This window comes from Lissotriton vulgaris, chromosome 2_1, assembly GCF_964263255.1.
Source record: "Lissotriton vulgaris chromosome 2_1, aLisVul1.2, whole genome shotgun sequence".
Taxonomy (NCBI): domain Eukaryota; kingdom Metazoa; phylum Chordata; class Amphibia; order Caudata; family Salamandridae; genus Lissotriton; species Lissotriton vulgaris.
This window is the reverse complement of record NC_141687.1, coordinates 1,322,750,211-1,322,775,122: the sequence shown is the minus strand read 5'-3', so window position 1 is coordinate 1,322,775,122 and position 24,912 is coordinate 1,322,750,211. Positions and strand designations below refer to the sequence as shown.

The 24,912-nt window shown below is 44.1% G+C and overlaps 1 protein-coding gene across 2 annotated transcripts in view; it reads left to right on the top strand.

The window, feature by feature from the left end:
• CCDC14 (coiled-coil domain containing 14) overlaps nucleotides 1-24,912 on the top strand; it is a 221,436-nt gene that overhangs the window by 70,707 nt on the left and 125,817 nt on the right. For both annotated transcript variants that reach the window (XM_086957082.1, XM_086957083.1), the window contains exons 8-9: nucleotides 20,526-21,102; nucleotides 22,311-22,452. In XM_086957082.1, coding sequence (XP_086813208.1) covers nucleotides 20,526-21,102; nucleotides 22,311-22,452 — 719 coding nt within the window. The remainder of the gene's footprint in view (nucleotides 1-20,525; nucleotides 21,103-22,310; nucleotides 22,453-24,912) is intronic.

Here is a 24,912-nt window from a genome sequence, read left to right as displayed (position 1 = left end):
ATCTTCGTTCTTTAAGCATTGTAAGTGGCTGCCATGTTTTGTGCAAGTCTGTGACATCACCACAAAGTTATTAGAAAAGCAAAGGTTTTTTAAACTTTGCCACCGCTGTGACCTCCTATCCCCAGCATAATTAAAGAATGCCAAAACTATTAGCAAAGGAACACTTTTTGACCCTCTTAACAGTGCTCACGACGACGGACCATGTCATGAGTGATGTAATATGTGACTTCATGAGCAGTGAATTGTGGGGGCGCAAGTTATAGTTAGCTAGTGAAATGTTCAACTAACTATAACGTCCCTGAAACCTGTAGTTTTTTTCAGTGAATTTCTAAATTTTTAAAAAAATGCTAATTTCTAACTATAACCTCCCTGAAACCTGTGTTTTTTTCAGTGAATTTCTAAGGTTGTTTAAATGCTAATTTCTAACTACAACATGGTAGTCCTGTTTGCAGAGTAGTGCAGAAAGGGGCCTGGGCCTCCGACCAGCGCTCAGGAATTCCGCTGCGTAAGACTTACAGGAGGTACCAGGAGGGCTACTTGGCCCCCACAGTCCCTCAGGACTAAAGTGGACTTCATCCCCCAACCAGTACTGTGCCAGGAGGCGCGTTTGCAGAGTGGTTGAGAAAGGTGAGCGTGGCCTCTGAAGACCTCTTAGCAATCCCACTGTGTGGGACATACTGGAGGTATAAGGAGGGGTAGTTGGCTCCCAAAGACAACCTTGGGGGGCAGCTACCCCTCCTATTACTTCCAGTAAGTCCCACACATCTGGATTTGCAAGTTCTCATAGCAGGCCACGCCCCCTTTGGCCACCACTCTGCAAACGTACTCCGAGGCACGCTGTTGGATAGAGATTAAAGTCCCCTTCGCTGCTGGGGGTCCTTAGGGGCCAACTAGCCTACCGGATACCTCCAGTATGCCCCAGATAGTGGGATTGCTGTTAGAGGTGGAAACAGACCACGCCCCCTATCTCCACCACTCTGCAAACTCGCCTCCTGGCACGCTCTTGGCCTTCTGAGGGTCCCTGAGGCCAACTAGCCCTCCTGTTATCTCTAGTAAGCCCCACACAGCTGGATTGCTGTGAGTGGTCCGAGGCCTCGCCCCCTTTTTACACCACTCTCCAAACATTCCTCCTGGCGCACTGCTGCTTGGGGGATGAAGTCCACTTTAGTCCCGAGGTCCTCAGGACACAAGAGGGCCTCATCGCACCACCAGCAGTGCACCAAGAGGCGCGGTTGCAGAGTGGTGTAAAAAGGGGTGCGGCCTTGACTACCTCTCAGTAATCCCACTGTTTGGGGCTTACTTAGAGGTACCTGGTGGGCTAGATCCTCCAACCCAAAAGGTGCCAGGAGTTGCGTTTGCAGAGTGGTGCAGGGTGGGGGCGAGATGGCGGATTCTCTCTTTTTTTTTTAAGGGGACTGCGTGGCCCCCCTTCTCTTAATATTTTAGACCCTGGGGACCCCATCCCCCAGGGCCTGAGACATTTTATAATATTTTTTCGTTTAAAAAAACGGGAAGGGGCCCGCGCAGCCCCCTCCTGAGGCAATTTATTGCCTGGGACCCCATCCTCCGGGGTTTGCCTCTTTTACATTTTATTACGGGAGTGGGGCTGCATGGCCACCCTTCCCTGGGTGACTTTTGGCCCTGAGGACCCAATCCCCTGGTGCCTGGCCTAACGTTTGGAACAGCAAGGGTAGCCCCAAGCACCCACGGTCCCTTCTGGCTCTCCGCCTCCTGCGGGAACCAGCATTGCTTTTGGGCTAAGGGAGCTGCTAACATGCATCCCTTTGCCAAAAAGCAATTCTGCCTCTCTTCATGAAAGCGAGAGCAGTTTTCCTGCTGTTGCTTCCATGAAGCGAAGCTGAAGTTTGCAATGGCAGGGAGGGAGCTCGAGCCCCCCACACTTAGTATTACAAGTCGCCCGGGGAGGTGGCGGTCCCTGGAGTTTGGGGGTGCCCGGAGTCCCCCCTGCATAAAATGCAGTAAAGCCCCGGGGAGGTGGCAGTCCCCAGGGCAGCTTGGGGGGAGGAGCCCCACTGCATTTTACCTCCCCCAGTGCATTTTGTTTATAACAAGCCCTGGGGTGGTCGTTGTTCCCGGGTCTGTGGGGGTGCCGCATGCCCCCGTGCATTATTAGCAATGCCCCAGGAAGGTGACGGTTCCCGGTGCTGAAGGGGCCCGCTTCATAAATCTGCATTGCTCCCGGGACCTGGCCCACCCCGGGGCTTAAAACAAATGGAGCGCGGGACACCACGTTTTAGTTTTATTTTATTTTCTACTAGATTTGTGCACCCAACATGAATCCTGCCGAATTATATAAAAAAAATGCTTTTTTTAGGCTCTGGGGGTCCCGGTGGGACCCCCTGAGCAGGCCTAGAGGGGGTCAGGGTGTTTCTACCCTGACCCCTTATCTTGTTTTTTAAGTTTTTTTTCTTGTGACTCATTTCTGCAGAGTCACAAGATGGCTGCCAACACTTTCTGGTTTGAAGTGATGGCAGCCAATCCGAGTCAAGCTCTTGATCGGGAGGGTTCAGCCAATGTGATCTCACAATTCTCAAATATCAATATCTGTAAATGTTTACATTTTTCCCCAAAAAACTGCCGAACGTATTTACACGATTTAAAGAAAAAAGTGCTTTCTGGACCTAAAGCTACATTTTTGCTAAACTTGGTGTCATTCCGTTCAGCAGCTCGGGCTGTATCCGTGTCAAAAGTTTCTCATGGAAATTAACATGGAGAAAACACGTTTTGGGACCCCCTTTTTTTCACGGCCCTGGTTGACGAATCACCCCGAAACTTTCAAGGCCCGGGCTGACCGGAGCGCCCCATTAGTTTTGACATTTTCGCTACGATTCGTCAACCGGTGCGAAAGATATTGGCAAAAGAAAAATAGCTTTGAATAGAAACACGTTTCGAAGTATAACAACTTACTGGTGACTGCCAGTAGGATATATATATATATATATATATATATTCACTGAAAAAACCATAGGTTATAGACCATATATAGTTAGGAATTAGCATTTACAAAACCTTGAAAATTCACTGAAAAAACCATAGGTTATAGACCATATATAGTTAGGAATTCGCATTTACAAAACCTTATTTTACTCACACAAAACCATTGAAATTCCATATATAGTTAGTTGCACTAACTATATATCGCGCACCCGCAATCCACTGCTGATGATGTCACATATTACATCATTCATGACATGGTCAGTGACATCACTGATGACATCACTGATGACATCTCAAATGACATCACTGATGACATCTCAAATGACATCACTGATGACATCACTGATGACATCTCATTTGACATTACTGATCACATCACTGATGATATCATTCATGTGATAATACGATGAACCTCTTCAGACTCTAATATAACCTTAGATACAATCAGTGTAAACAGACACTCACAGACTGTCACTCATCCATGGAGTTACTCACACACCTAGTCAGTCAATCAAAGAATCAATCACACCTCCATTTCCTCAACTATACAGTTATACAAACTTTACTTATTCAAACATATACTAACACATATTAACTCTCTTATACAATCCCTGATACAAGTTCACAATGATCCATACAGCCACTCACACATTCACTGGCTCTTATGCACAGTTATTTATATATGTCAACTCTCACATGTACTGTGTTTTACATATGTACTTACTTTGACATGTAGCACTGAGATATCCATTCACTCACCAATACACTCATGCACACAGTCAACCGCCCATACAGCTGTTTCCACATGCACTTTTGAAACCATACATCTAGTGAATCAACTGCTCACACATCTATGCACAGAGTCATACACCTCCCAGCCACCCACACACACACTCAGTCTCCCATACAAATACTTGGGCAACCAATCAATAACCCATATAGTTACTCATATAGCTACTTATCAACACATGCAACAGTTTACAGAACAACAGACATAATGATGCACAAATTAAGACAGTTTAGTCACTAACCCATGCACTCAGTGAGACACATTTAATCACTCACTCATACAGTCAGTCATGCACCTACTAAATCCTTCATCCAGACACTTATACATCCACTCATTCTTCAATATGTAAGACATATTTTAACTTTACAGAAACATACAGTCACTGGATGTTGTCATCAGTGATGTCATCAGTGATGTCATTTGAGATGTCATCAGTGATGTCATCAGTGATGTCACTGACCATGTCATGAATGATGTAATATGTGACATCATCAGCAGTGGATTGCGGGTGCGCGATATATAGTTAGTGCAACTAACTATATATGGAATTTCAATGGTTTTGTGTGAGTAAAATAAGGTTTTGTAAATGCGAATTCCTAACTATATATGGTCTATAACCTATGGTTTTTTCAGTGAATTTTCAAGGTTTTGTAAATGCTAATTCCTAACTATATATGGTCTATAACCTATGGTTTTTTCAGTGAATTTTCAAGGTTTTGTAAATGCTAATTCCTAACTATATATGGTCTATAGCCTATGGTTTTTTCAGTGAATATATATATATACATACATATATAAACATATATCATCTGTATATCTATATAAATACAAACATAAATGCATGCATACATATACTTATATGCATTTTAGGGTTGTTAGGGCGTTTTCGTGTGTATTATGTTGCTTTTTTAGGGCTTTTGGGTCAATTAAGTAGGGTTCCCGGAGCCTAGGGCTGAGGGGCCGGTTCAGTTTCGTGCGTATTGGTGTTGGCAAGGTTTTGAGGGATTTTGGCGGTTTTTGGTCGAGATTTGGCCGTTTTATGGCTTTTTTTGTGTTTGCGGGGGGCGCGTATTCGGGTTGAAATTCGTCCCCGTTCCAGTGGATGGATTGGGCTGATTTTTGGTGAGATGTTAGGGAATCGCTGGAACTAGTGTCCAGCCAAGTTTGAAGCGGATCGGAGCAGTGGAAGTGCTTTAAAGAGCAATTTTTGTGCGGAGTAGCAAATTGTCATGTTATTCAATGGGAGTTTTTGGTGCGCATGGAGAAGGTGAATTTGGGGTGTTCCAGTTGCGCTAGAGGGACGGGGCTTGGGTGAGCTGTAGGGAGAGTGGATCGGCAGGTGTGCCGAATTTTTGGGATTTGTTGGCCGAAGGGAAGGGTGTGCTTGGGCAAAGTCGATTTGGTCAAAACGGTGCGTTATTTACATGAAAGTTGAAAAAACACTAATAAAAGCAAAGCTAAAAAGCCACCTCATTACAAACAGAATGGCTTTAACTTAAACGAGGGCGAGATCTATTGCATTTTCAATGCTTGTTTACTTTGGTTCCATCAAGAAGGCATTCAGATGTGTCACACATTTGCCATAAATTCTGAATGTTAGCACTCTAGTTGCACATTAGATCACTGTAGTAAAGCTACTGCTCACCAGGGACGTCTGCTGCTGGTATTCAAAGTGCATGTTTCAGTCTGCATGTCAGAATTTTTTTAATGAAATAGAAGAGGATTTGAGAAGTCACTCAAAATGATCCCTAATTTTTCTTTCTGAAGCACTAATCATACTTTCTATGGCAAAATTAACCCCCTCATGTTGTTCCTTTTTAAATTGAGTGTTTTCAGACTTACCACTTCATTCCAATCAAGATGGCTTCTGGTGTGCCATACTTTTGTCATAAGTAAGACTGTTAGCGCTCTAGTTGTTCTTTAGAACACTCTGGGACATTCTGTCATTGGGCTATACTTGGGGTACATCTGGGTGATATTTGGGCTACATTTAGGCTCTTTTGTCTCTGGTGGCCATCTTGCGAGACTATGTCAGAATTTTTTAATGAAATTGAAGAGGGTTTGAGAAGTCACTCAAAATGTGCCCTAATTTTTCTTTCTGCAGCACTAATCATAATTCATATGGCAAAATATACCCCCTCATTTTGTTCCTTTTTAAATTAAATGTTTTAAGAGTTACCACTTTATTCCAATCAAGATGGCTTCAGGTGTGCCATACCTTTGTAATAAGTAGGACTGTTAGCGCTCTAGTTGTTCTTTAGAACACTCTGGGACATTCTGTCATTGGGCTATACTTGGGCTACATCTGGGTGATATTTGGGCTACATTTGGGCTCTTTTGTCTCTGGTGGCCATTTTGGGAGACTGCATGTCAGAATGTTTTAATGAAATAGAAAAGGATTTGAGAAGTCACTCAAAATGTGCCCTAATTTTTCATTCTGCAGCACTAATCATACTTTCTATGGCAAAATATACCCCCTCATGTTGTTTTTTTTTAAATTAAATGTTTTAAGAGTTACCACTTTATTCCAATCAAGATGGCTTCAGGTGTGCCATACCTTTGTAATAAGTAGGACTGTTAGCGCTCTAGTTGTTCTTTAGAACACTCTGGGACATTCTGTCATTGGGCTATACTTGGGCTACATCTGGGTGATATTTGGGCTACATTTGGGCTCTTTTGTCTCTGGTGGCCATTTTGGGAGACTGCATGTCAGAATGTTTTAATGAAATAGAAAAGGATTTGAGAAGTCACTCAAAATGTGCCCTAATTTTTCATTCTGCAGCACTAATCATACTTTCTATGGCAAAATATACCCCCTCATGTTGTTTCTTTTTAAATTAAATGTTTTAAGAGTTACCACTTTATTCCAATCAAGATGGCTTCAGGTGTGCCATACCTTTGTAATAAGTAGGACTGTTAGCGCTCTAGTTGTTCTTTAGAACACTCTAGGAGGCTGCAGTAGAACACAAAGGAATCAACTGACAGTCTCTGTCCTTGTTGGATGTACATGTTTTACTGAGAATGTCAGACTTCATTTTCACATGACTGAGAAAGATAATATGAATTTACAGAAAATATGCTTTCAGTTTAGCTTATAGATCCCCTTCCAAACCACTGTGGGAAAATCATGAGATATTAGTTTTCTTTCAAACAATATTCATGATATCACAGCAGAAGGTTTTTTCACATGGTAAAATCACCTTAGAACCCACCACAATTCCTAAAACGAGTATGGTACCATCAACAAATGATTTATAATGTAACTAAAGTCCTAAAACCCTCTATTAACTACAATGCTTTTTAATGAGGTGCTATCATGTATATTGGTCCCAAGATGGCTGCCAACACTTCTTGGATGAAGTGCTGACAGCCAATCAGATCAGATGTGTGGTTAGGCTCCGCCCAGATATATATATTTTTTTGAACCTAAATTACTCAAAATCCACTGGAGCACATATATTGAGACCTAGCAAAGGCACATCAGGCTAACAGTCCCTACAATTTTGCCAAGTTTCGTGCAAATCCATTCAGCCGTTCGAGCTAAAAGTGAGGCCAACCGCCCTATGGAAATTAACATGGGAAAAATGCGTTTTGGGACCCCCCTTTTTTCTCGGCCCCCCCTTGATGAAACCCCCCCAAATTGTCAGGGGCTGCTCAGAAACAAAATGTTCCATTTTCCTGAAAATTTCAGCCAATTCCGTCCACAAACGCCAAAGTTATTAGACATAGAATTTTCAAAAATCCCATAGAGAAAAAATCCTAACTATATATACCTACTGGCGACCGCCAGTAGGTAATATATATATATATATATATATATATATATATATATATATCCAATGAAGAGTTCGAAGAGTTGTCTTTAATCAGGAAAGCCACACACAGGAGGTAAGTATCAGCATTTTAATGGTCACAGCTTGAGGCTTGCAAAAGTAGAGTCACTGCACACTTGTATCAGTCGCCCAACGCGTTTTGTGCTTCCCTCGCACTTCATCATGGGCAAATAAGCACAGTAGACGCCAAGCATTCCCCGCACTTTTGATCTCTTACAGCCCCGCCTCCGTGGGCGTTGGCAGTGAACTGCCTTCTGGACTATGAAGTACCGGTCGATATTTCTCCAGTGAGTTGCTTGAACGCTGCAAAAGTAATTGTCATAAAAACCCCAGTGGGTTAGTGGAAGTGTCCCGCACCTTGAAAGTCTACAATTTATAAAAGCTATCACCTTGCACCTCCTGCCCAAAACTGCTGATCGTCGGTTGACGTCAGCAGTGGTCCGCTGGCGCGGCAGAGCTTTCCTCACAGCAAGACGGGCCGTGAAAATATCCAACGAAGAGTTGTCTTTAATCAGGAAAGCCACACACAGGAGGTAAGTATCAGCATTTTAATGGTCACAGCTTGAGGCTTGCAAAAGTAGAGTCACTGCACACTTGTATCAGTCGCCCAACGCGTTTCGTGCTTCCCTCGCACTTCATCATGGGCAAATAAGCACAGCAGACGCCAAGCATTCCCCGAAACTTTCAAGGCCCGGGCTGACCACAGCGCCCCATTAGTTTTGACATTTTCGCGACGATTCGTCAACCGGTGCCAACCAAAGATATTGGCAAAAGAAAAATAGCTTTTTGAATAGAAACAAGTTTCTAACTATAACAACTTACTGGCGACTGCCAGTAGGTTATATATATATATATATATATATATATATATATATATATATATATATATATATATATATATATATATATATATTCACTGAAAAAAACTAAATGTTAAAGTGACATTGTAGTTTAGGTTAGTGACAACGTAAAGTTTTTAACTTAATAAAATCCATGGAATTCACTAGTTATAGTTATTTTTAGTTACTATGGGCCAGATGTACTATGGTTCCTGTTTGCATTTCTTAAATAGCAACTCTGTAGAAATCGCTATTTAAGAAATGCAAAAGGATATGTACAATATTTGCGATTCCCTCATCATAATTCCTAAAATTTAGGAATCGCAAATAGGAAATGCAATTGCATTCCCGCCTATGGGCAAAATAGGAAATAGTTTGCATTTCCTAAATTGCCATGTCTAAATAGGAAATCACAGTTTAAGAAATGTAAAGTCAAGGTTGCCTCTAAGTTTAAGGCCCCCCTGGAGGCACCCCGAATTTCCTAGTTCTCATGTAAGTGCACATATACCCTAGAGGCATATGTGCGTTTCATGTCACAATACAAATAATGAATTTTTAATGCATTTTTTTTTATTTTGCACATAGTTACCATCGACTTGAAGTCGATGGTAATTGCTTCTCCTAAATGCCCAATTAGCTTTTAGGAAGTGCTTTGTACATGTGCTCGAGTAATCGCAAATAGATAATCCCAATTTGTGATTCCTCAGTCGCAATTTGCAATTTATACCGTGTAGAAATTGTAAATTACGATCGTTTTGACCCTTTGTACATCTGAAAAGGCCATTTCGCATTTCTTAATAGGCCGAAATAGCGACTCGGCCCGTTAAGAAATGCCAAATGGCTTTGTACATCGGTTCCTATAACTCGTGCTCTAGGTAACTTTAACTCACACCCCTGCTATGCACAGTGTGGTCATCAATGATATTAGTTCAAATTTTGTTGTAATGTTCTCAATCATGTCCAGTGTGGCGTGATATTTGGGGAAATTAGGGGCTGATTACGATGGTGGGCGGACTTGAGTCTGCTCGCCATCGTAGCAGGATCTGGACCGCCCGCCTGTAATGCGGCGGTCCCGCACCCCTAATTATGATGGCGGCGGTCGCATCTGGCAATTTAACATTGCGGCTGGTGCTGCTGGCTGAAGCACCCGCTGCGCGGTACCTGCCATGTTGTGCATGGAAATGTAGGGGGGTACCATGTGTACCCCCCAGTGCACAACTGCCACCCACCACAAAGGGGGCCCGTAATGAGCACCCCGAACCCAGCCTATGCCAGCCTTTGCATGGCGTTTCCACCACCATAGAAAGGCTGGCTGACGCCAGCATTGTGATCGGGCAGGCGGTGCCTTCGAGGCACCGCCCCATATCTCCATCATTATCCGCTCCTGCGGCTGAAGCTTTGCGTGCTCTCTTTGCGCCCCCACTCTTGTGGCATGATTCCCCCTGCCCATCTTAATGTGGCAGGGGAAATGGGAACCAGATGGCGAGGGACCGCCAACCCAGCTGTGGCGGTCTCTCCGCCATCGTTATGAACCCCTTAGCGTTGCATTGCTAGAGCACGGGTTACAGTTACCTTAGGGCCTTGTATGGCTCAAGGAGGGGGGGAATCATGCTCCTCCCCATCTATTGTTTGGCCCTTAGGAGATGAGGGTCTCCTGGACCCATTTTTAAAAGGTTGACCTGCAGGATGGGGTCCCTTGGGAACAAAATAGGTTCAGAAAGGGAGGCCCCACTCATACATCCCTCCCTAAATAGTAGTTTTTTTGTTTAAGTAGAATTACCAATGAGCCAGAGAAGCAGGTAGCAGCTCTGTGTAGAGGACTTAGAATGAGGAATTACCGAAGGGACTGCAGAAGCAGCTAGCAGCGCTGTCTATAGGACTTTGAATGAGGAATTACTGAGGGGCCAAAGATGCAGCTGCAGCATTGCCTAAATGACTTAGAATGAGGAATTACGGATGAGACCAGAAAAGCAGCTAGCAGCAGTCTAGATGATAGAGAATGAGGAATTACTATTGTGACCAGAGGCACAGCTGCAGGACTGTCTATAGGATTTAGAATGGTGGAGTTTCTGACTGGACCACAAAAGCAGCTAGCAGCACTGCCTAAAGGACTAAGAATGAGTAATTACCACTTGAATCGGAGAAGCAGCCGCAGCACTGTGTAGAAGCTTTCAATGAGGAATTACCGATGAGGCCAGAGTAGCAGCTATGACATGCAGCACAGGGTGGTACACACACATAACCATAGACAACGCAAGTGCTGTACATGTGGAACGTGAAAACAAGCGGGAGGAGGGGATGATAATAACAAGAGCATATGTTAAAATGCCTCTGGTTGGAGGCTCAGTTTTACTTTTAGGAGCCTGAGATTGCTACCAAGTGCACACTATGAAAACAAGAACACACCACCCATTGTTTGTCTGCCTATAAATCGGCGACCTTGTCTGCTTTTTACCTGAGGAAACTAACTCCAAATATGCAATGTGCAATCTTTTGGAAACAAGTAGGTGTATACCTGTAAAAGAAATGGAAAACTCGACTTTCGGGAACAGGCGCAGTGCAGCGCAGACGATGTTGTTATTGAATGTGTAAACTAAATGAACAGTGAGTGTGGTGTGTGGATTTAGAAACATCTGTAAACAGCAACACAAGAGGGTGCTGTGGCAGGGAGCTATTGATGTACGTTTAGAAGAAGCTAGGGCTTTAAGTGGGATGACAAATCTGGGGTTGGGTCTCAGAGGGGTGTGGCCAATGCACTTAAGGGCGTGGCTTAAAACACTTTAACTGAAAATCTGACCTTGGCATAGTATGCTGCCTGTCTGGTATTTTGCTGCTTCTGTCATTGCACCCAGATATCTAATACAACAAGAAAGATTACACCTACAGCAAGTCCGGACTATTGGCTTTGTCAATGGTTGTTTGGTGCATAAGACAAATAAGAAACAACTATGGCTTTGTTGTATATAATATTGAAAAAGGCCTCCATTCTTGTGGGAGAGATTATGGCTTAACGGATGGAGCTGCTGACTTTTGAGCTAGGGAAGCTTGCTCGAGCCTCTGGCCGACTCAAAATCCTGTGATTCAGAAAATTAACATGTTCTTGTGTAATGTAACTGTTGCTTATAGAAAGTTTGCGCTATATGAAACTAAAAAAAAATAAAGTTCTGGAATGATGAGGCTAAAGGCAGTGAAGGGTGGTATTGCTGCAGAGTTAAGAATTTTTTGTTTCACCCTGAGGGGAAGGCAATAATGGCTAACCCGTCTTAGCACTTGTTTTTAGAGCTACCGTGGCTGAGCTTAGGCAGGGCCACTTGAGAGAAGCCATAAAAAATCGAGTTGCCTTGCCTTTGCTTCTAGCATTATTACGCAAATGGCTATTCGGACTACTATTTTAAAAGTAGAGATCTCGGCCCGGGCGTGGCTTGGACGGCAGGAGGAATGGCCGCCTGAACCGAGTGCTCTGCGGAGAAGGGAGAGCGAGCTCGGTGCCTACATCGCTTCCAGCGGCGAAAACCAAGCCAAAACCCAGGATCCGGTGACTGGACCCTAGCAGCACACCTCAATGCCCTGATTTCGGGCCATGCTCACTTTTTAGTGACTTTGCGGGCCTTTTGGTCGACCACGCGTCCCTCGCCCGGACTCTGCCCAAAATGGCGGCGCCCTGTCTCAACTACGGCGCCTGACCTTCGAGTGTGCCGAAGGGGCTCTCACTGTATTCTACGACCTCCCGCCGGCATTACAGGTCACACAGCCCAGGTTAGACCCCAGCCAGCAGTTGTATGTCGGAAGGGGGTGAGCGAGTGATCGGCGGTGATCGAGTCTTTTCGCCCCACGCGCCTGACCCTAAAATGGCGGCGGCGCCACCAGCGACCTTCACGAGAGAAGACACACCGACCTGCGGTGAGCTCCTATGCCTGTACCTGTGCCTATATGTTTAAGCCCATGTGTGCTGAGGTGCTAATTGTCGGTGGCGCTGATCCTCATAAAGAGCGAGCTTACAGACGCTTACAGACCCTCGTTGTGCTTCAAAAGCCCTCCACAAGCCAATCTGTGACCTTCTTCAGCCATCTGTTGACCTAATCTACTGCCAAATGAAGGTATGTGCAACCCTACCTGCTTCGCCACTTCTCTCATTGGGGGCCGGGGCCTGAGCCCACATCTTTAAAAACCACGTGGGGTTCCTGTCCGACCACATAGCCACAGGCAGCGCTAACATCCTAGGTGGAGTTCTACTTCCACGTTATACAAGAGCAGCCATTACCCAGGGTCATACGGCCTCCTTTTGCGTGGGTGCCTGTTACGACAGCCAGCAGCGTCTCCCTACAGTATATATGGTCTGGCTGGCTCCTCACTAATGTGATCAGGGATCAGCATCGGTGATTCCACTGCCATCTCTCAGCACGTATGAGCCCGGCCTCGTCAATAAGTAGTGCCTTTCTACAGCGATTAAGTTCGAGCAGGCTTCCAACGAGGGCGATCTCAAACCAGGCAACAATGGCAAATATAGAGGACAGGAATAACCCAAAAAAAGTAAAACCTGGAAGTCTGTTGGACTCACCCATCAAAAGTAAGACCGACATGGCAGCCAATATAGAAATGATCCTAAAGAAGATGGCAGATCTACATGAACTTTCCAAATCTACCAAATCCAACACCGACTCGATGCAACTGGAGCTCACTGCAATCAGAGCGGATATAAATGTGATTAATATTGGCTTGGGCGCAGCTGAGCAACGAATAAGCGACTTGGAGGACATATCGAGACAATCAGTCGTCAAAATCAAAAATCTAGAAAAGATCACGGAAGAGATGAAGCGCCACAATGCAGAATTGGAGGACAGGAATAGAAGAGGCAACATCAAGATCTTTGGTGTGCCGGAGAATTCCGAAAAAGATGCGGATTCCTGCGTGGCTTTCCTCGAATCATGGATTCCCATGATAACCAAATTGTCCTTCCCACACGGCTTTGAACTGGATAGGGCACACAGGATCCCCACCTTCACTGCAAAGAACTCCAATGGCCCTAGACCGCTGATCTGCAAACCACTTAGATTTCAACACGTAGAGATGATCCTCCAATTCGCGAGAAGAAGCCACGCCATCACATGGGAAGGCCATAAAATCATCTTCACACAAGACTACTCTAGAGACACAGTATCAATCCGCAAAGGGTTCCTGGAGCTCAGAGACAGGCTAAGATCCAAAAGCATTCCTTTTTCTTTTGCTGGACCAGCGAAATTCAGGATCATCGTCAACGGCCATCCGAGATACTTCACAGACCCCAAAGCCCTTGCAGCTCTTCTGGAAGATCGGCAGGAACAAGAAATGGACCTAGCGTTAGGCCTCTCGAACAAGAGGAAAACTTGATGTCATATGTATTGTCGTGCTTTATTGGTGCTAATCATTATCTCGCAGTTTCAGGTCTCCACATGTCTCCACAGGTATCCTCATCTGTAATGTGAGTAGGCCTTGGGCCCCATGCATCATTATTATTATTATGGGTTCTAGTCACGTTCGTTGCATCATCGTTTTATAGGCTACGTTTTTTTGCAAGTTGGCTTGTGCCCACATAGAAGGAGGTTTCTTTGATGTAAGAATATTGCTCTTTATTGCTCAGAAAATGCTCCTATGTGCTCACCAACACAGGACTGTTTCAATGTTTTGGATTTCTAGACTATAGAGTTAATGGATTTGTCATGCTTTAATGTTGCTAGTCATTAACTTGCGGCTACAGGTCTCCACATGTCTAAACAGGTATCCTCATCTGTAATGTGAGTAGGCTTTGTGCCCCATGCATTATTGTTATTACGTGTTCTCCTCACGTACGTTACTCCGTCATATTATAGGCTCCGTTGATGTAACAATATTGTTCCTTATAGATCAGAAAATGTTTCTATGTGCTCACCATCACAGGGCAGTTACAATGTTTGTATTTCTAGAGTATAGATTAATGGATTTATAAAGTTATTCACTCCGCCCATGCTCAAGAGTAAGTTGCACTAGTTGTCTGATGTACATTTTCAAGCTTTATCCCAACAGTGTTTTACTTTATGACTGGAAGCTTCTAGTTATCTTCTATGTATCCCTTACTCCGCCTTGCACGGGTCTGCCGTCGCACTCCCGACGTACGTTTTGGGGGGGAGGGGGGGGGGGGGAGGGACAGAGGGTGGGGGTGGGGAGTAGGGGAGGGGAGGGGGGGGGTAGGAAGGGGAAAAAATGGAGCTGAAAGGGTCCAAAGTGCCCTTACGTCCTTTCTGTACGTTCTATGCTGTTTTGTCCTTAAGGTTACCTATGTCACAAATGTCATTTGTATTTTTTTACAGTTCACTATGAGTCCACATATTGTCCCACATGTTGAGCAGCCAGGGGTTTTATCCACTGCCTGCCTTAGGTCACAGCGCACTACCTCAACGATGTTCCTCATCCCCAATGGCTAAGACAAACTCGTTGGCCGACGACCTCACAATAGTCTCTCTCAATGTTAAGGGCCTAAACCACCCAATAAAAAGGAGGAAAATTCTTGATTATATCACCAAGTCAAAGGGCGACATTATTTTGCTGCAAGAATCCAAATTGTCCAAGGAAGACCTACGTTTCCTTAATATTCATTGGGCATCACACATCCTGTCCTCACCAGCTTCCCACAAAAAAGGAGGGGTTATTACCATCCTAGCGAAAAAAGCAAACCTTATTCTAATCTCACACTCACACGACGAAGTAGGCCGGCTGTCCATTACTAATCTTCTCAGGGAAGATGACCCTATTCATGTTCTAAATATATACGGCCCAAACGCAGACGACCCAGACTTCTGGGAATCGGTCTCACAGTCCCTAGAACCTATCCCTACGGATGATCTGTTGATAGTGGGAGGTGACTTTAATCTCCCCCTAGACCCGATCCTCGATAGGCAATCCAAATGTGCCTTCCACCATTCCCGCTCACATGACGCCCTCCTTCGCATATGTGACAGATATCACCTGAAAGACTCGTGGCGCCTACAAAATCCAGACGGTAGAGATTACACGTTTTATTCTGCACCTCACAACTCCTATTCACGTATCGACTTCATATTAGTTTCAAGCCCCTTCACTCACCTTATAGAGGAGACAGAGATAGCCCCCAAACTAGTCTCTGATCACGCATGTATCAGAACCAAACTGGCTGGTTCCAGATCGATCTTACCACCTAGGAGATGGCGATTCAATGACGAGACACTTACAGATCCCGCAAACAAACTATTAATATCGGAGGCCGTAGAGGATTATCTTTCTTTAAATGACACCCCCGACACTACACCTACCACCCTGTGGGATGCTCTGAAGGCCACAATCCGCGGGACCATCATCACAATTAGGGCAAGAGTAAACAAGACACTTAACAAAGAGCTAGTAGATCTAGAGCAGCAGATTACCTCACTCGAAACCCAACACAAAGCCAACCCGCTTGACTCTACCGTCTTTGATACTTTGACCAAGAAAAAATATGAATATAACACCATCACCAGCAAACGGGCGGGGGTATGGGTTAACCGATTCAAGGCCCTGAAACTGTGCGAGGGCAACAAAGCAGGGAAACTGTTGGCCTCCTATCTCAAACACAAACAGAAACTGACTACCATATCGTCCATTAAAGACTCAGGCAACGTCACACACACCAAACAATCTATCATCCTTAACACTTTAAAAAAATTCTATGAAGACCTTTACAAAAATGACAAGGTACTAGATGAAACTGCCTGCGCAAATTACCTCTCTTCACTCAACCTCCCGAAAATTTCGGAATCTGACAAATCCCATCTGGCCTCCCCAATCTCTGGTTCGGAAATCAGAACAGCGATTAACTCACTGAAGAACAATAAAGCCCCCGGCCCAGACGGCTTCACCGCACCCTTCTTTAAGGCCTTTGGGGACCAAATTAGCCCCACACTCCTAAAACTCTTTAACTCCACTGCAATCAATGGCGGTGTTTCTCCTTCAATGAGCGAAGCCACAATAATAGTACTGCCAAAAGGGGGGAAGGACCCACTACTCACTAAAAATTACCGTCCCATATCATTGATAAATCTGGACTGCAAGATTTATGCTAAAATCTTGGCGAGCAGACTAAACTCCATCCTCCACAAAGTAATTAGCCCCTCGCAGGTTGGCTTCCTAAAGAACAGGACGTCCAACGACAACACTAGACTACTATGCCACATCCTAGAAAAGGCAAAATCCTCCTCCGCGCCAATGGTAGCAATAACCTTGGACGCGGAAAAGGCATTTGATAAGGTTTCATGGTCCTTTCTGCGCCAGTGTATGTACGCCTTCAACCTGGGCGATACCTATACCAGGATGGTGATGGCCCTCTATTCGGCGCCTTCGGCCAGGATTGCTATAAACGGCACCCTCTCGGAACCGTTCCGTCTCTACCAGGGTACAAGACAGGGCTGCCCTCTCTCACCAGCACTCTTTCTCTTGGCCCTTGAGCCCCTCATTACAGACATCAAATCTAATAGAGACATCGCGGGTATCTCCTTTGGGGACACGCGAGTCAAGTTAGCTGCATATGCAGACGATATCTTGATTGCGACCGAAAACCCTACTACCTCCATTGCTGCCCTAATGACCTCGATAGACAGATACTCTTCCCTCTCCGGATACAAATTAAATAGGGATAAGTCCGAAGTAAAACCTCTAAATGTCCACACTTTGAAAGAGGTGTTGGGCGACTCCGGCCTGCTTTGGCAAACAGGAGTGATTAAATATCTGGGAATCGAATTCACGGATGAGTTATTGAGTACCCTTAAACATAACGAAAACAAACTCCTGACCAAAATCAAAAATCTGCTGGACGGCTGGTCACCCCGTTTCATCACTTGGTGGGGCCGTATCGAAACTATAAAAATGATGATATCACCCTTGGTTAACTACCTTGTCACGATGCTCCCACTCGTCCTCTCCAAAGAATTCCATGCTAAAGTAGATAAACACATCTCGGCTTTTCTATGGCAGGGCAAAAAAGCGAGAATTAGCTTAAAAAAACTTCGATTGGATAAGAAACTGGGAGGAGTTAATCTGGCGGACTTTAAAACATACCAAATAGCATTCTTAGCAAAACAGGGGTCTTACTGGATATCCTCCCAACCGGACTATAGCCCAGTTTGGCTGTCTGTAGAAAAAGCGATTCTGAAGGGGCTCAGCCCAAGCGCCCTACTCACTGTCAAACCCAGCCCCACCCTAGGTCCAGGTCTAATCTTCAAAAACACGAAAATGGCTCTCTTAAAAGTCAGTAAATATTTACCACATCAATTCCGAAATTCACAGTGGGAGTCGTTATGGCACAACACAACCATCACATACAAAGGGAAACCTCTCAATTACCAATCCTGGATAGACAAGGGCATCATATTCCCCCACCAACTCGTCGGAAACGCGCTACCCCTAACCTTTAAAGAAATTCAGGTTAAGTTCCACCTCAATAATATTGAATTTTATAACTTCCTACACATTAAAGTAGCTATAGCTAAGACTAATCTGAAAGATGCCACTCCTTCACTCCTAGACTTATTCCCCTCCCTTAACAAACAAGGACACCAAGTCTCTAGCTTGTATAAATTAATGCGTCCGCAAGCGTCCTCCCTAAATGCACCCATCCAACAATACTGGGACTCATTCTCCTCCGAACCGAACTCGGACACGATTTGGGCCAGAACGTGGGAATCCACCACCCGCCACAAAATATGCCCTACACTGTCTCAAACCAAGTTCTGGCTTCTACATAAAGCATTCTGGACTCCCAGGAGGTTGTTTCTTCATAAAATCAAGGACGATGACACGTGTTGGAACTGCTCAGGGGTGGGCGGAGATCTGGAGCACCTAGTCTTCAAATGCCCCTGTGTTATCTCGTATTGGGACAAGATCTTTGGTTTCGTGAAGGAAGTCCTCCATATTACTCTACCAAGAGAATTCTCGTCGCTTGTACTAGGTTTTGCCAAAGCCGTCACTCTCAATGAAAACGATAGAGCCCTACTGGACCTGCTGCTGACGGCTGGGGTTAAAATCATTCTTAACAACTGGAAAAGCACGAACAAAGCCTCCTTCCCTCACTGGTTGAACTGGGTATCGTACTTGAGAGGTGCTGACAATATCTCCTTGACCTCCACCCCGTGGAGACCCCCATCGAGGAAAATCTGGTCCTCGCTGGACACTCATTTTGATACATACAAACCTCCTTGAATCTCGTCTACGAGGCCTAGAGCGTGTCATCACACAATGTTTCATTCTGATTGTTAGCCAATCTATGTTTTTGCACATTCCTAACCACAGAGTGACGACTCCAGCTCCCGCATGTACTACAGGTTTGGGTTACGAAAATGTACAGCTTATGTAGCCTCTGCGATAGTGGGGTGGTGCCTATCTCCTTCAAGGTCAGGCTCTACATGACACCAGTTATTATCGGAATGTATGTGGACATTTTAAGGGTATTTTATGTAACGTGATGGACTCATTGTTTTATGTTTTATGTACTCAATTGCATCATTGGTGACAATTTTCTGTATTCCTATTCATGTGACTGTAACTATTCGTACTGATCCGACTATTCCTGTACTGATGATTCTCTTTGCAGCTCCTAATAAAAAATCTTTTGAATTTAAAAAAAAAAGTAGAGATCTCGTTATTGAACATGTAAACTAAATGAACAATGAGTGCGTGTTATGAAGCGTACAAGGCGTGTTTACTCCCTTATTAAAATGAGAAATTGGCTAGTGAGTTGACAGCAAGGCCCTGATGATGATGAGGGACTTACGCAAACATTAACTTTATTGCATTTGTTGCTGCTGGTACCTTAGGGAAACTTCCAGTTTTTAATAGTTTCCACAAGAGCCTTTCAGGGACGCGAGTTGCAGTGCTTAATTTGAATTGGTGGTTATGGGGCAGCCACCAGTGCTTATTGTAGGGGCTGACACTTATTTTTTGTTGAGACTTTGATCCAAAGCAAAAGTGAGAAAAACACAAGTGGGGTAGAATGAGGCAGAGAAAGGCGAAAAAGTGTGATGAAGGGAACCAACAGAAATGACGGCGTGGGCCGCAATAATGACTTAAGAAGCTCGAATAAACGTGATGAGCTTCGCTACAACAAGCATCTAGGCAATGAGGGGGGGGGGCATTGCGTTCTGGGACAAAAAAACAACAGACTGGGTGCACACCCATACGGACATCGTGGGGTAGCGCTTGTGAAAGTGTTCTTAAAGAAGTAAAAAAAAGAGTTCAGAAACGGTTCTCTACAATGCCCGCTGCGTCAGCTGAAAGGTAGTTGGGCGGTGCACTTGTCGAGGGCAAAACACTGGAAGAGGCATGAGGTATGGATGCCCGTCACGAATGGGGAGGACAAAGCATTAAGCGAAGGTGTTGAGATTATGGGTGGACTGCAAGCCCGGATGTAGCTACAGCATGTCTCTGTTCAAGACAGCACATGCGCGTCGTCTAGAGCTTAGACCTATAAAGCATACTTTCTGAACCAAGGTCTAGTTTGCTGCCAAATATGATGCAATTGCATTCAGTATTTTTTGCTGTTGTACTTCTTTAAAAAGTATACGGAAATTGAATGGGGATTTTGCATTTTGGGATCCACCATGACTGATAACCCCGAAATTTTGCAGTAAACAGCTGAAGTGGAGAAGACTTTTTTTGGGGGGGGGGGAATTTTGTGAAGATTCATGAAACCGCCAAAGTTATCAGCAAACCAAAAAGCGCTCTGTCTGTGGAAAAGCGGACCTAACTATAACTGCCCCGTGGCTAGCTCTACTGGGTACTGCACATAGATAGATAATAATTAAATCTGCTGGTAAGTGTTGTTACTTTCCTCCATCTAGAAATGATTGCACAGCATATACATCTGGAGCTTATACTACTGTTTTTGGTCTATTGTTTCAGGTTAATAACTTTTCTCTAGTGATTTCTTAGAGTGGTTACCTTTTGCCTGAATTACGCCTGCTGAGGGCCTAATCTACCAACACAATTTGTTATCTCTAATACAGTGGTTTCTTATATGTGAATGATAAAATGATGAGCTGAAGCTGGTTAATATGCTGTTTTAGTTGTCATGTTTGTTTTTCTCCTCAGAGCGCTCCCATTAATTGCTGTAATCAAAACAAGTCTTCGGGAGGATCCATCTTTCCCATTGGATCTAATGCTGCTGGCGCTATTACTACACATCAGCAAATCTCTCCTGCTTCTGATGTGCTATCATACATACCAGTGACTGGACCACCTAATCATTCCATGGCCAACTACCTTCAACCAGCTATTCAAAATGAAACGTCTTCAAAACAAGCAAACGACGACCATCAGCCGCTGAGGGACTCTGAAATGCTGTTACACATTCAAGCTCAGCTAACTCAGCTCCAGCAACGCAATGCAGAAAGCCAAAGGGTTCCCAGGAGATATGTAATGCACATACCAGCGGAGTCCGATCCTCCCAGGGATGAGGAATCCTCGGGGAAGCCGAGTGAGGGCACATCCAGTGAGGAGGAGGATGTGAATGGACTTGACGTCGCTCCGGTCAGAGATACGAGCTGTCAGACAAGTTTTGAGAAAACTGCCTTGCAGACTAAAAAAACAAGTCCTCAAAAAACAGCACAGAAAGTAAACAAAGTAAAATATCTTCTGGGAGAAATAAAAGCATTGATATCAGACCAAGGTAAAGCTCTTTTCCTGGGCTTTTGTATAGAACACTAAGTCAGATACAGTGGGCCTAGGTAATGTTTCCAGTATGAATTTATTCTTCATTAAGAAAATGTGAAATCTCAACAAAGCTCCAGAAGATTTCATGGTCATTTGTAATTTAAGAAGGAAGGCTGTATCTCATGAGTACTCATGTAGATAGGATCACAATGATATAAACGGTAAACCATCAACAATTAAATCGGGTCAAGTTAAAGTCCTTTTTGATTACTTAAAATTTGTGCGAGATTCAACAAACTGTCTTTTGCTGAAAATTAGGCTGGGGCTAGGATCAAAGAAACAGCTGTACTGGAAACCTTGTAAAGCTTGTAAATGTATGCTCTTAGACACTTAATGTAGCAGACTGTTTGGATTTTTTTTATTGTTTATCTGTCAAGTTTATCTACCATTAAGTACTTATTTTTGGGGGAATTAGTCATTAATAACACCTACTATCAAAAGAAGCAATTTTTTGTTGGGTTTGATTTACTCACCTATGGCCTTGGTAGTGGGAGGAATTTTAAAGGGGGTCTCAAACATGGTTTTAAAGACTAGGATATGTTTTTGCTGTATATGTGATTAATTTGATGGATTTTATGGTGATAATATATTATACAATTTAATGTAATTGTTATAAAGGACGGCTGGTCTAAAGAAAAATAAAGTAATAAAGTAAATAGTGTTTCCACTATCAAAATGTAAAAATTATATGTGGCACAAACCGACACATTCTTATTGTTTTGGTTTGATTGTTTTAGATTGAAAAAAATTATCTTTTGATTGTGCTGTTTTACAACCTTAAAGATTCAGAAATAGGCATTCCACATTCTTCTCTTTTACAATGTATATTTGCTGCTGTAGTAAACAAAAATGCCTTCAGTCACATTAGATTAAAATTCGAGACTTCATTTAGAACTCTGAACAATTTTCGCGCCCACATGTATGCCCATATGGTCTTTGTAGGATCTCGATGTTGAGGTTTTGCACCACCTCTGGAGATGCAACATAATGATTTGTGTGTTCTTTGTTCACTTGTGGTGCCCCCCCCCCTCCTCCCCTCCCCGGTGGTCCACCAGTGAAACTTCTGGAGACTCACCTTATCTATTCACAGGGGGTGCTGTTAAAAGAGTTTTTGTATGGGGATTTTAATTGGATTGATTTGGTCAACCTGATCTCTCCTTGCAGACGACACTGAAGTCCAGCGGTTGATAGCTGAATTGGAAGAGAGTGTATGCCTATTGCCTGCAGCAGTTGGAACCACCAATTTACATGCCGACATAGCTCTAGCTGTGCAGCCCCTCAGAAGTGAAAACGCACAGCTACGCAGGTCAGTATCTGAAACATGACAATCCTTAATTATTGAAGCAATGTGTGGCCAGTAATGGGTACAGTGCACAACTAGGTTAGACAGTAGCAATAAAAAGTGGACAAGGTGCAGGGCTTAAGATTGGAAGACTATTTTTAACTAATGTGTGAAAATATCGCCATTACTTTTCACTATAAATAGTATCCTGTTCGAATTATGGCTACATACGAAAAGTGGTGTTATCGATTTAAGTATTTGTAACAGAAGTTTCCATTTATTCTGCAAATCCTGATTTCCCACAAGAAAGAGCTTATCTAGCATATTACAAAGTCTGGCTTGGCAAACTTAAGAACTTTATATGATGAATGTGACCTAACTAAAGTGACTCAAATGCTGAGCTAGCCGTGGTGTAGCATTTTGCAGTTTAGTGCTTGTTATTACCTTATGGCCTCTCTTTAATGCCCTTTGAGAAGTTGCATACTTCCATTTTCCGCTGTTTCTTGATTCTGACATTAAAGCCCTTGACAGGTGCTTTCAAAGGGAGGTCAGGAATGTTATGGTCTGTGAAGAGACTAGATTTTCTTGGTCATTCTAACTATTATCATGCAATTTAGTCGTTTGAGCTTCTTTTTAGGGAGGGGGGGGGGCTTTTCTAATAATGGATGGGGCTCTCCATTACACACCCGCTGCATTTTGCACCCAGTTTAGAACTTTTAGACATAGCTGGTAAATTCTTAGAGATGTATTGTATTCCTGCTCCAGGCTACCCGGAGAAAAGCTAGAGGTTAGAAATCTTGAGGTTTGACAGCCTCAATAAATGTGCCCCAAAACAGTTGATATTCAATGTTATGGACTAAGTTGTTGCGTGGTACTAATACACACACATTTATTACTACAGTGCCAAGGTCGAATTCAAAAATATTACCACAGTATAGCAATATTGAGATGAGAAAAACACTTTTTTTTTTTGCCTCACAGATTGTATGCAGCAGTTGTCTTACACATGGGAACAGCTCTCCTACTAGTGATGAGGTATCTTCAGTGTGGTTTCACCATCCTGCACAAATGTGTAGTCCCCCTTTGTCTTATTTTTGATAAAATACCTTTTGCTAGAACAAGTACACATGAAAATATACCATGGCAAAAACCATATATGCAGGTGCTCCGACTATATTATGCCATTTATTACCATTGTTGAGGGACCAACTAGAGGCCAGTTCTGCCTATGAATGCACATAAAACACGCCATAATTCACAGTGTTCGCCATGATCTCCTGTTAACTGTTATTGTGCCTCCGTGCTGTTGGCAAATAGCTTTTTTTTGTTTGCGCCGTCATGAGTTATGGTCTTTGCTGTATGCATTAATAACCATAACTAGTGGATGTCAGTGGTTTTTCGTGTTTGAATGAGAGCCATTATTCATTCTTTTTTTTAAAGCTGTACTTCATTTCCAGCCCCTGCAGCGCATGGGCTTGGCTCTGAGCACAACCTTCCATGGACGGTCAACCCCCAATGTGCAAAGCCTTCACCCTGCGCAGCAAGGTTGAGAGCACGTTCCAGCTGTATTTGGCCTTTGGCACTGCGCCCAACCTAAGCCAACCAATCCCATTTTGTAAAAATTAAAAATGGGATTGTAGGATAGTGCCACATTTTGCATTGTTACATCCCACTTTTTGTCTAACATCTGATGCAACCTGACTTGAAGTACCCTGGGTCGGTGCCAACCAGGTTCCCAGGGCCTGTGCTCTTTCCCAAAGCTGTATCTTTGTACCCACAATTGCCACATGCCTGGCCACAGGTAATCACCTTGAAAAGGGTACCATGGGTACAGTGACCAAGGAAGGCCTCAAAGGGCTGCGGCACCTATTGTGCCACCCTTAGGTGCCCTGTACCTTAACACCCACACACTGCCAGTGCAGGTTGCGTGTTATGGTGCAGAGAAAAGTGAAGAGTCAACATGGCACTCCTCCCTGTGTGCCATGCCTACAACCCACTGCCTGAGGCCTTGGTAAGGCACCCCTATAGCAGGGTGCACTAGCCCTCGGGTGAGTGCACAGTGGCATGAGCCCTGTGCCCCTAAAGTATCTAAGTTAGATACTTACACAGTGTAAGTGTAGTAAAGTCATAAAGAGTATATGGTCTGGGAGTTGTCATTACGAATTCCACAGCTCCATAATGGCTTTAATAAAAACGGGCAAGTTTGGTAGCAAACCTCTCAGCACAGTAAACTCACACTGATGCCAGTGGAGGATTCAATGTAGAGTGCACTTAGAGGGCATCTTAGAGAATTCCCCTGAAAATCGACCAGCCCTGGTGTGGTTCCTGAATGGCTGCCCGCCATTTGCCACCACCAGACAGGTTTCTGGACCCCTGGTTTGAGAGCCTCCGCTCTCTGGGTTCAGAAACAAAGCTCACCCTGGACAGATGTGTCATGCCTCCTCCCCCAGGATGGGCTGTGTCCACGAAGGGGAATCTTCAAAT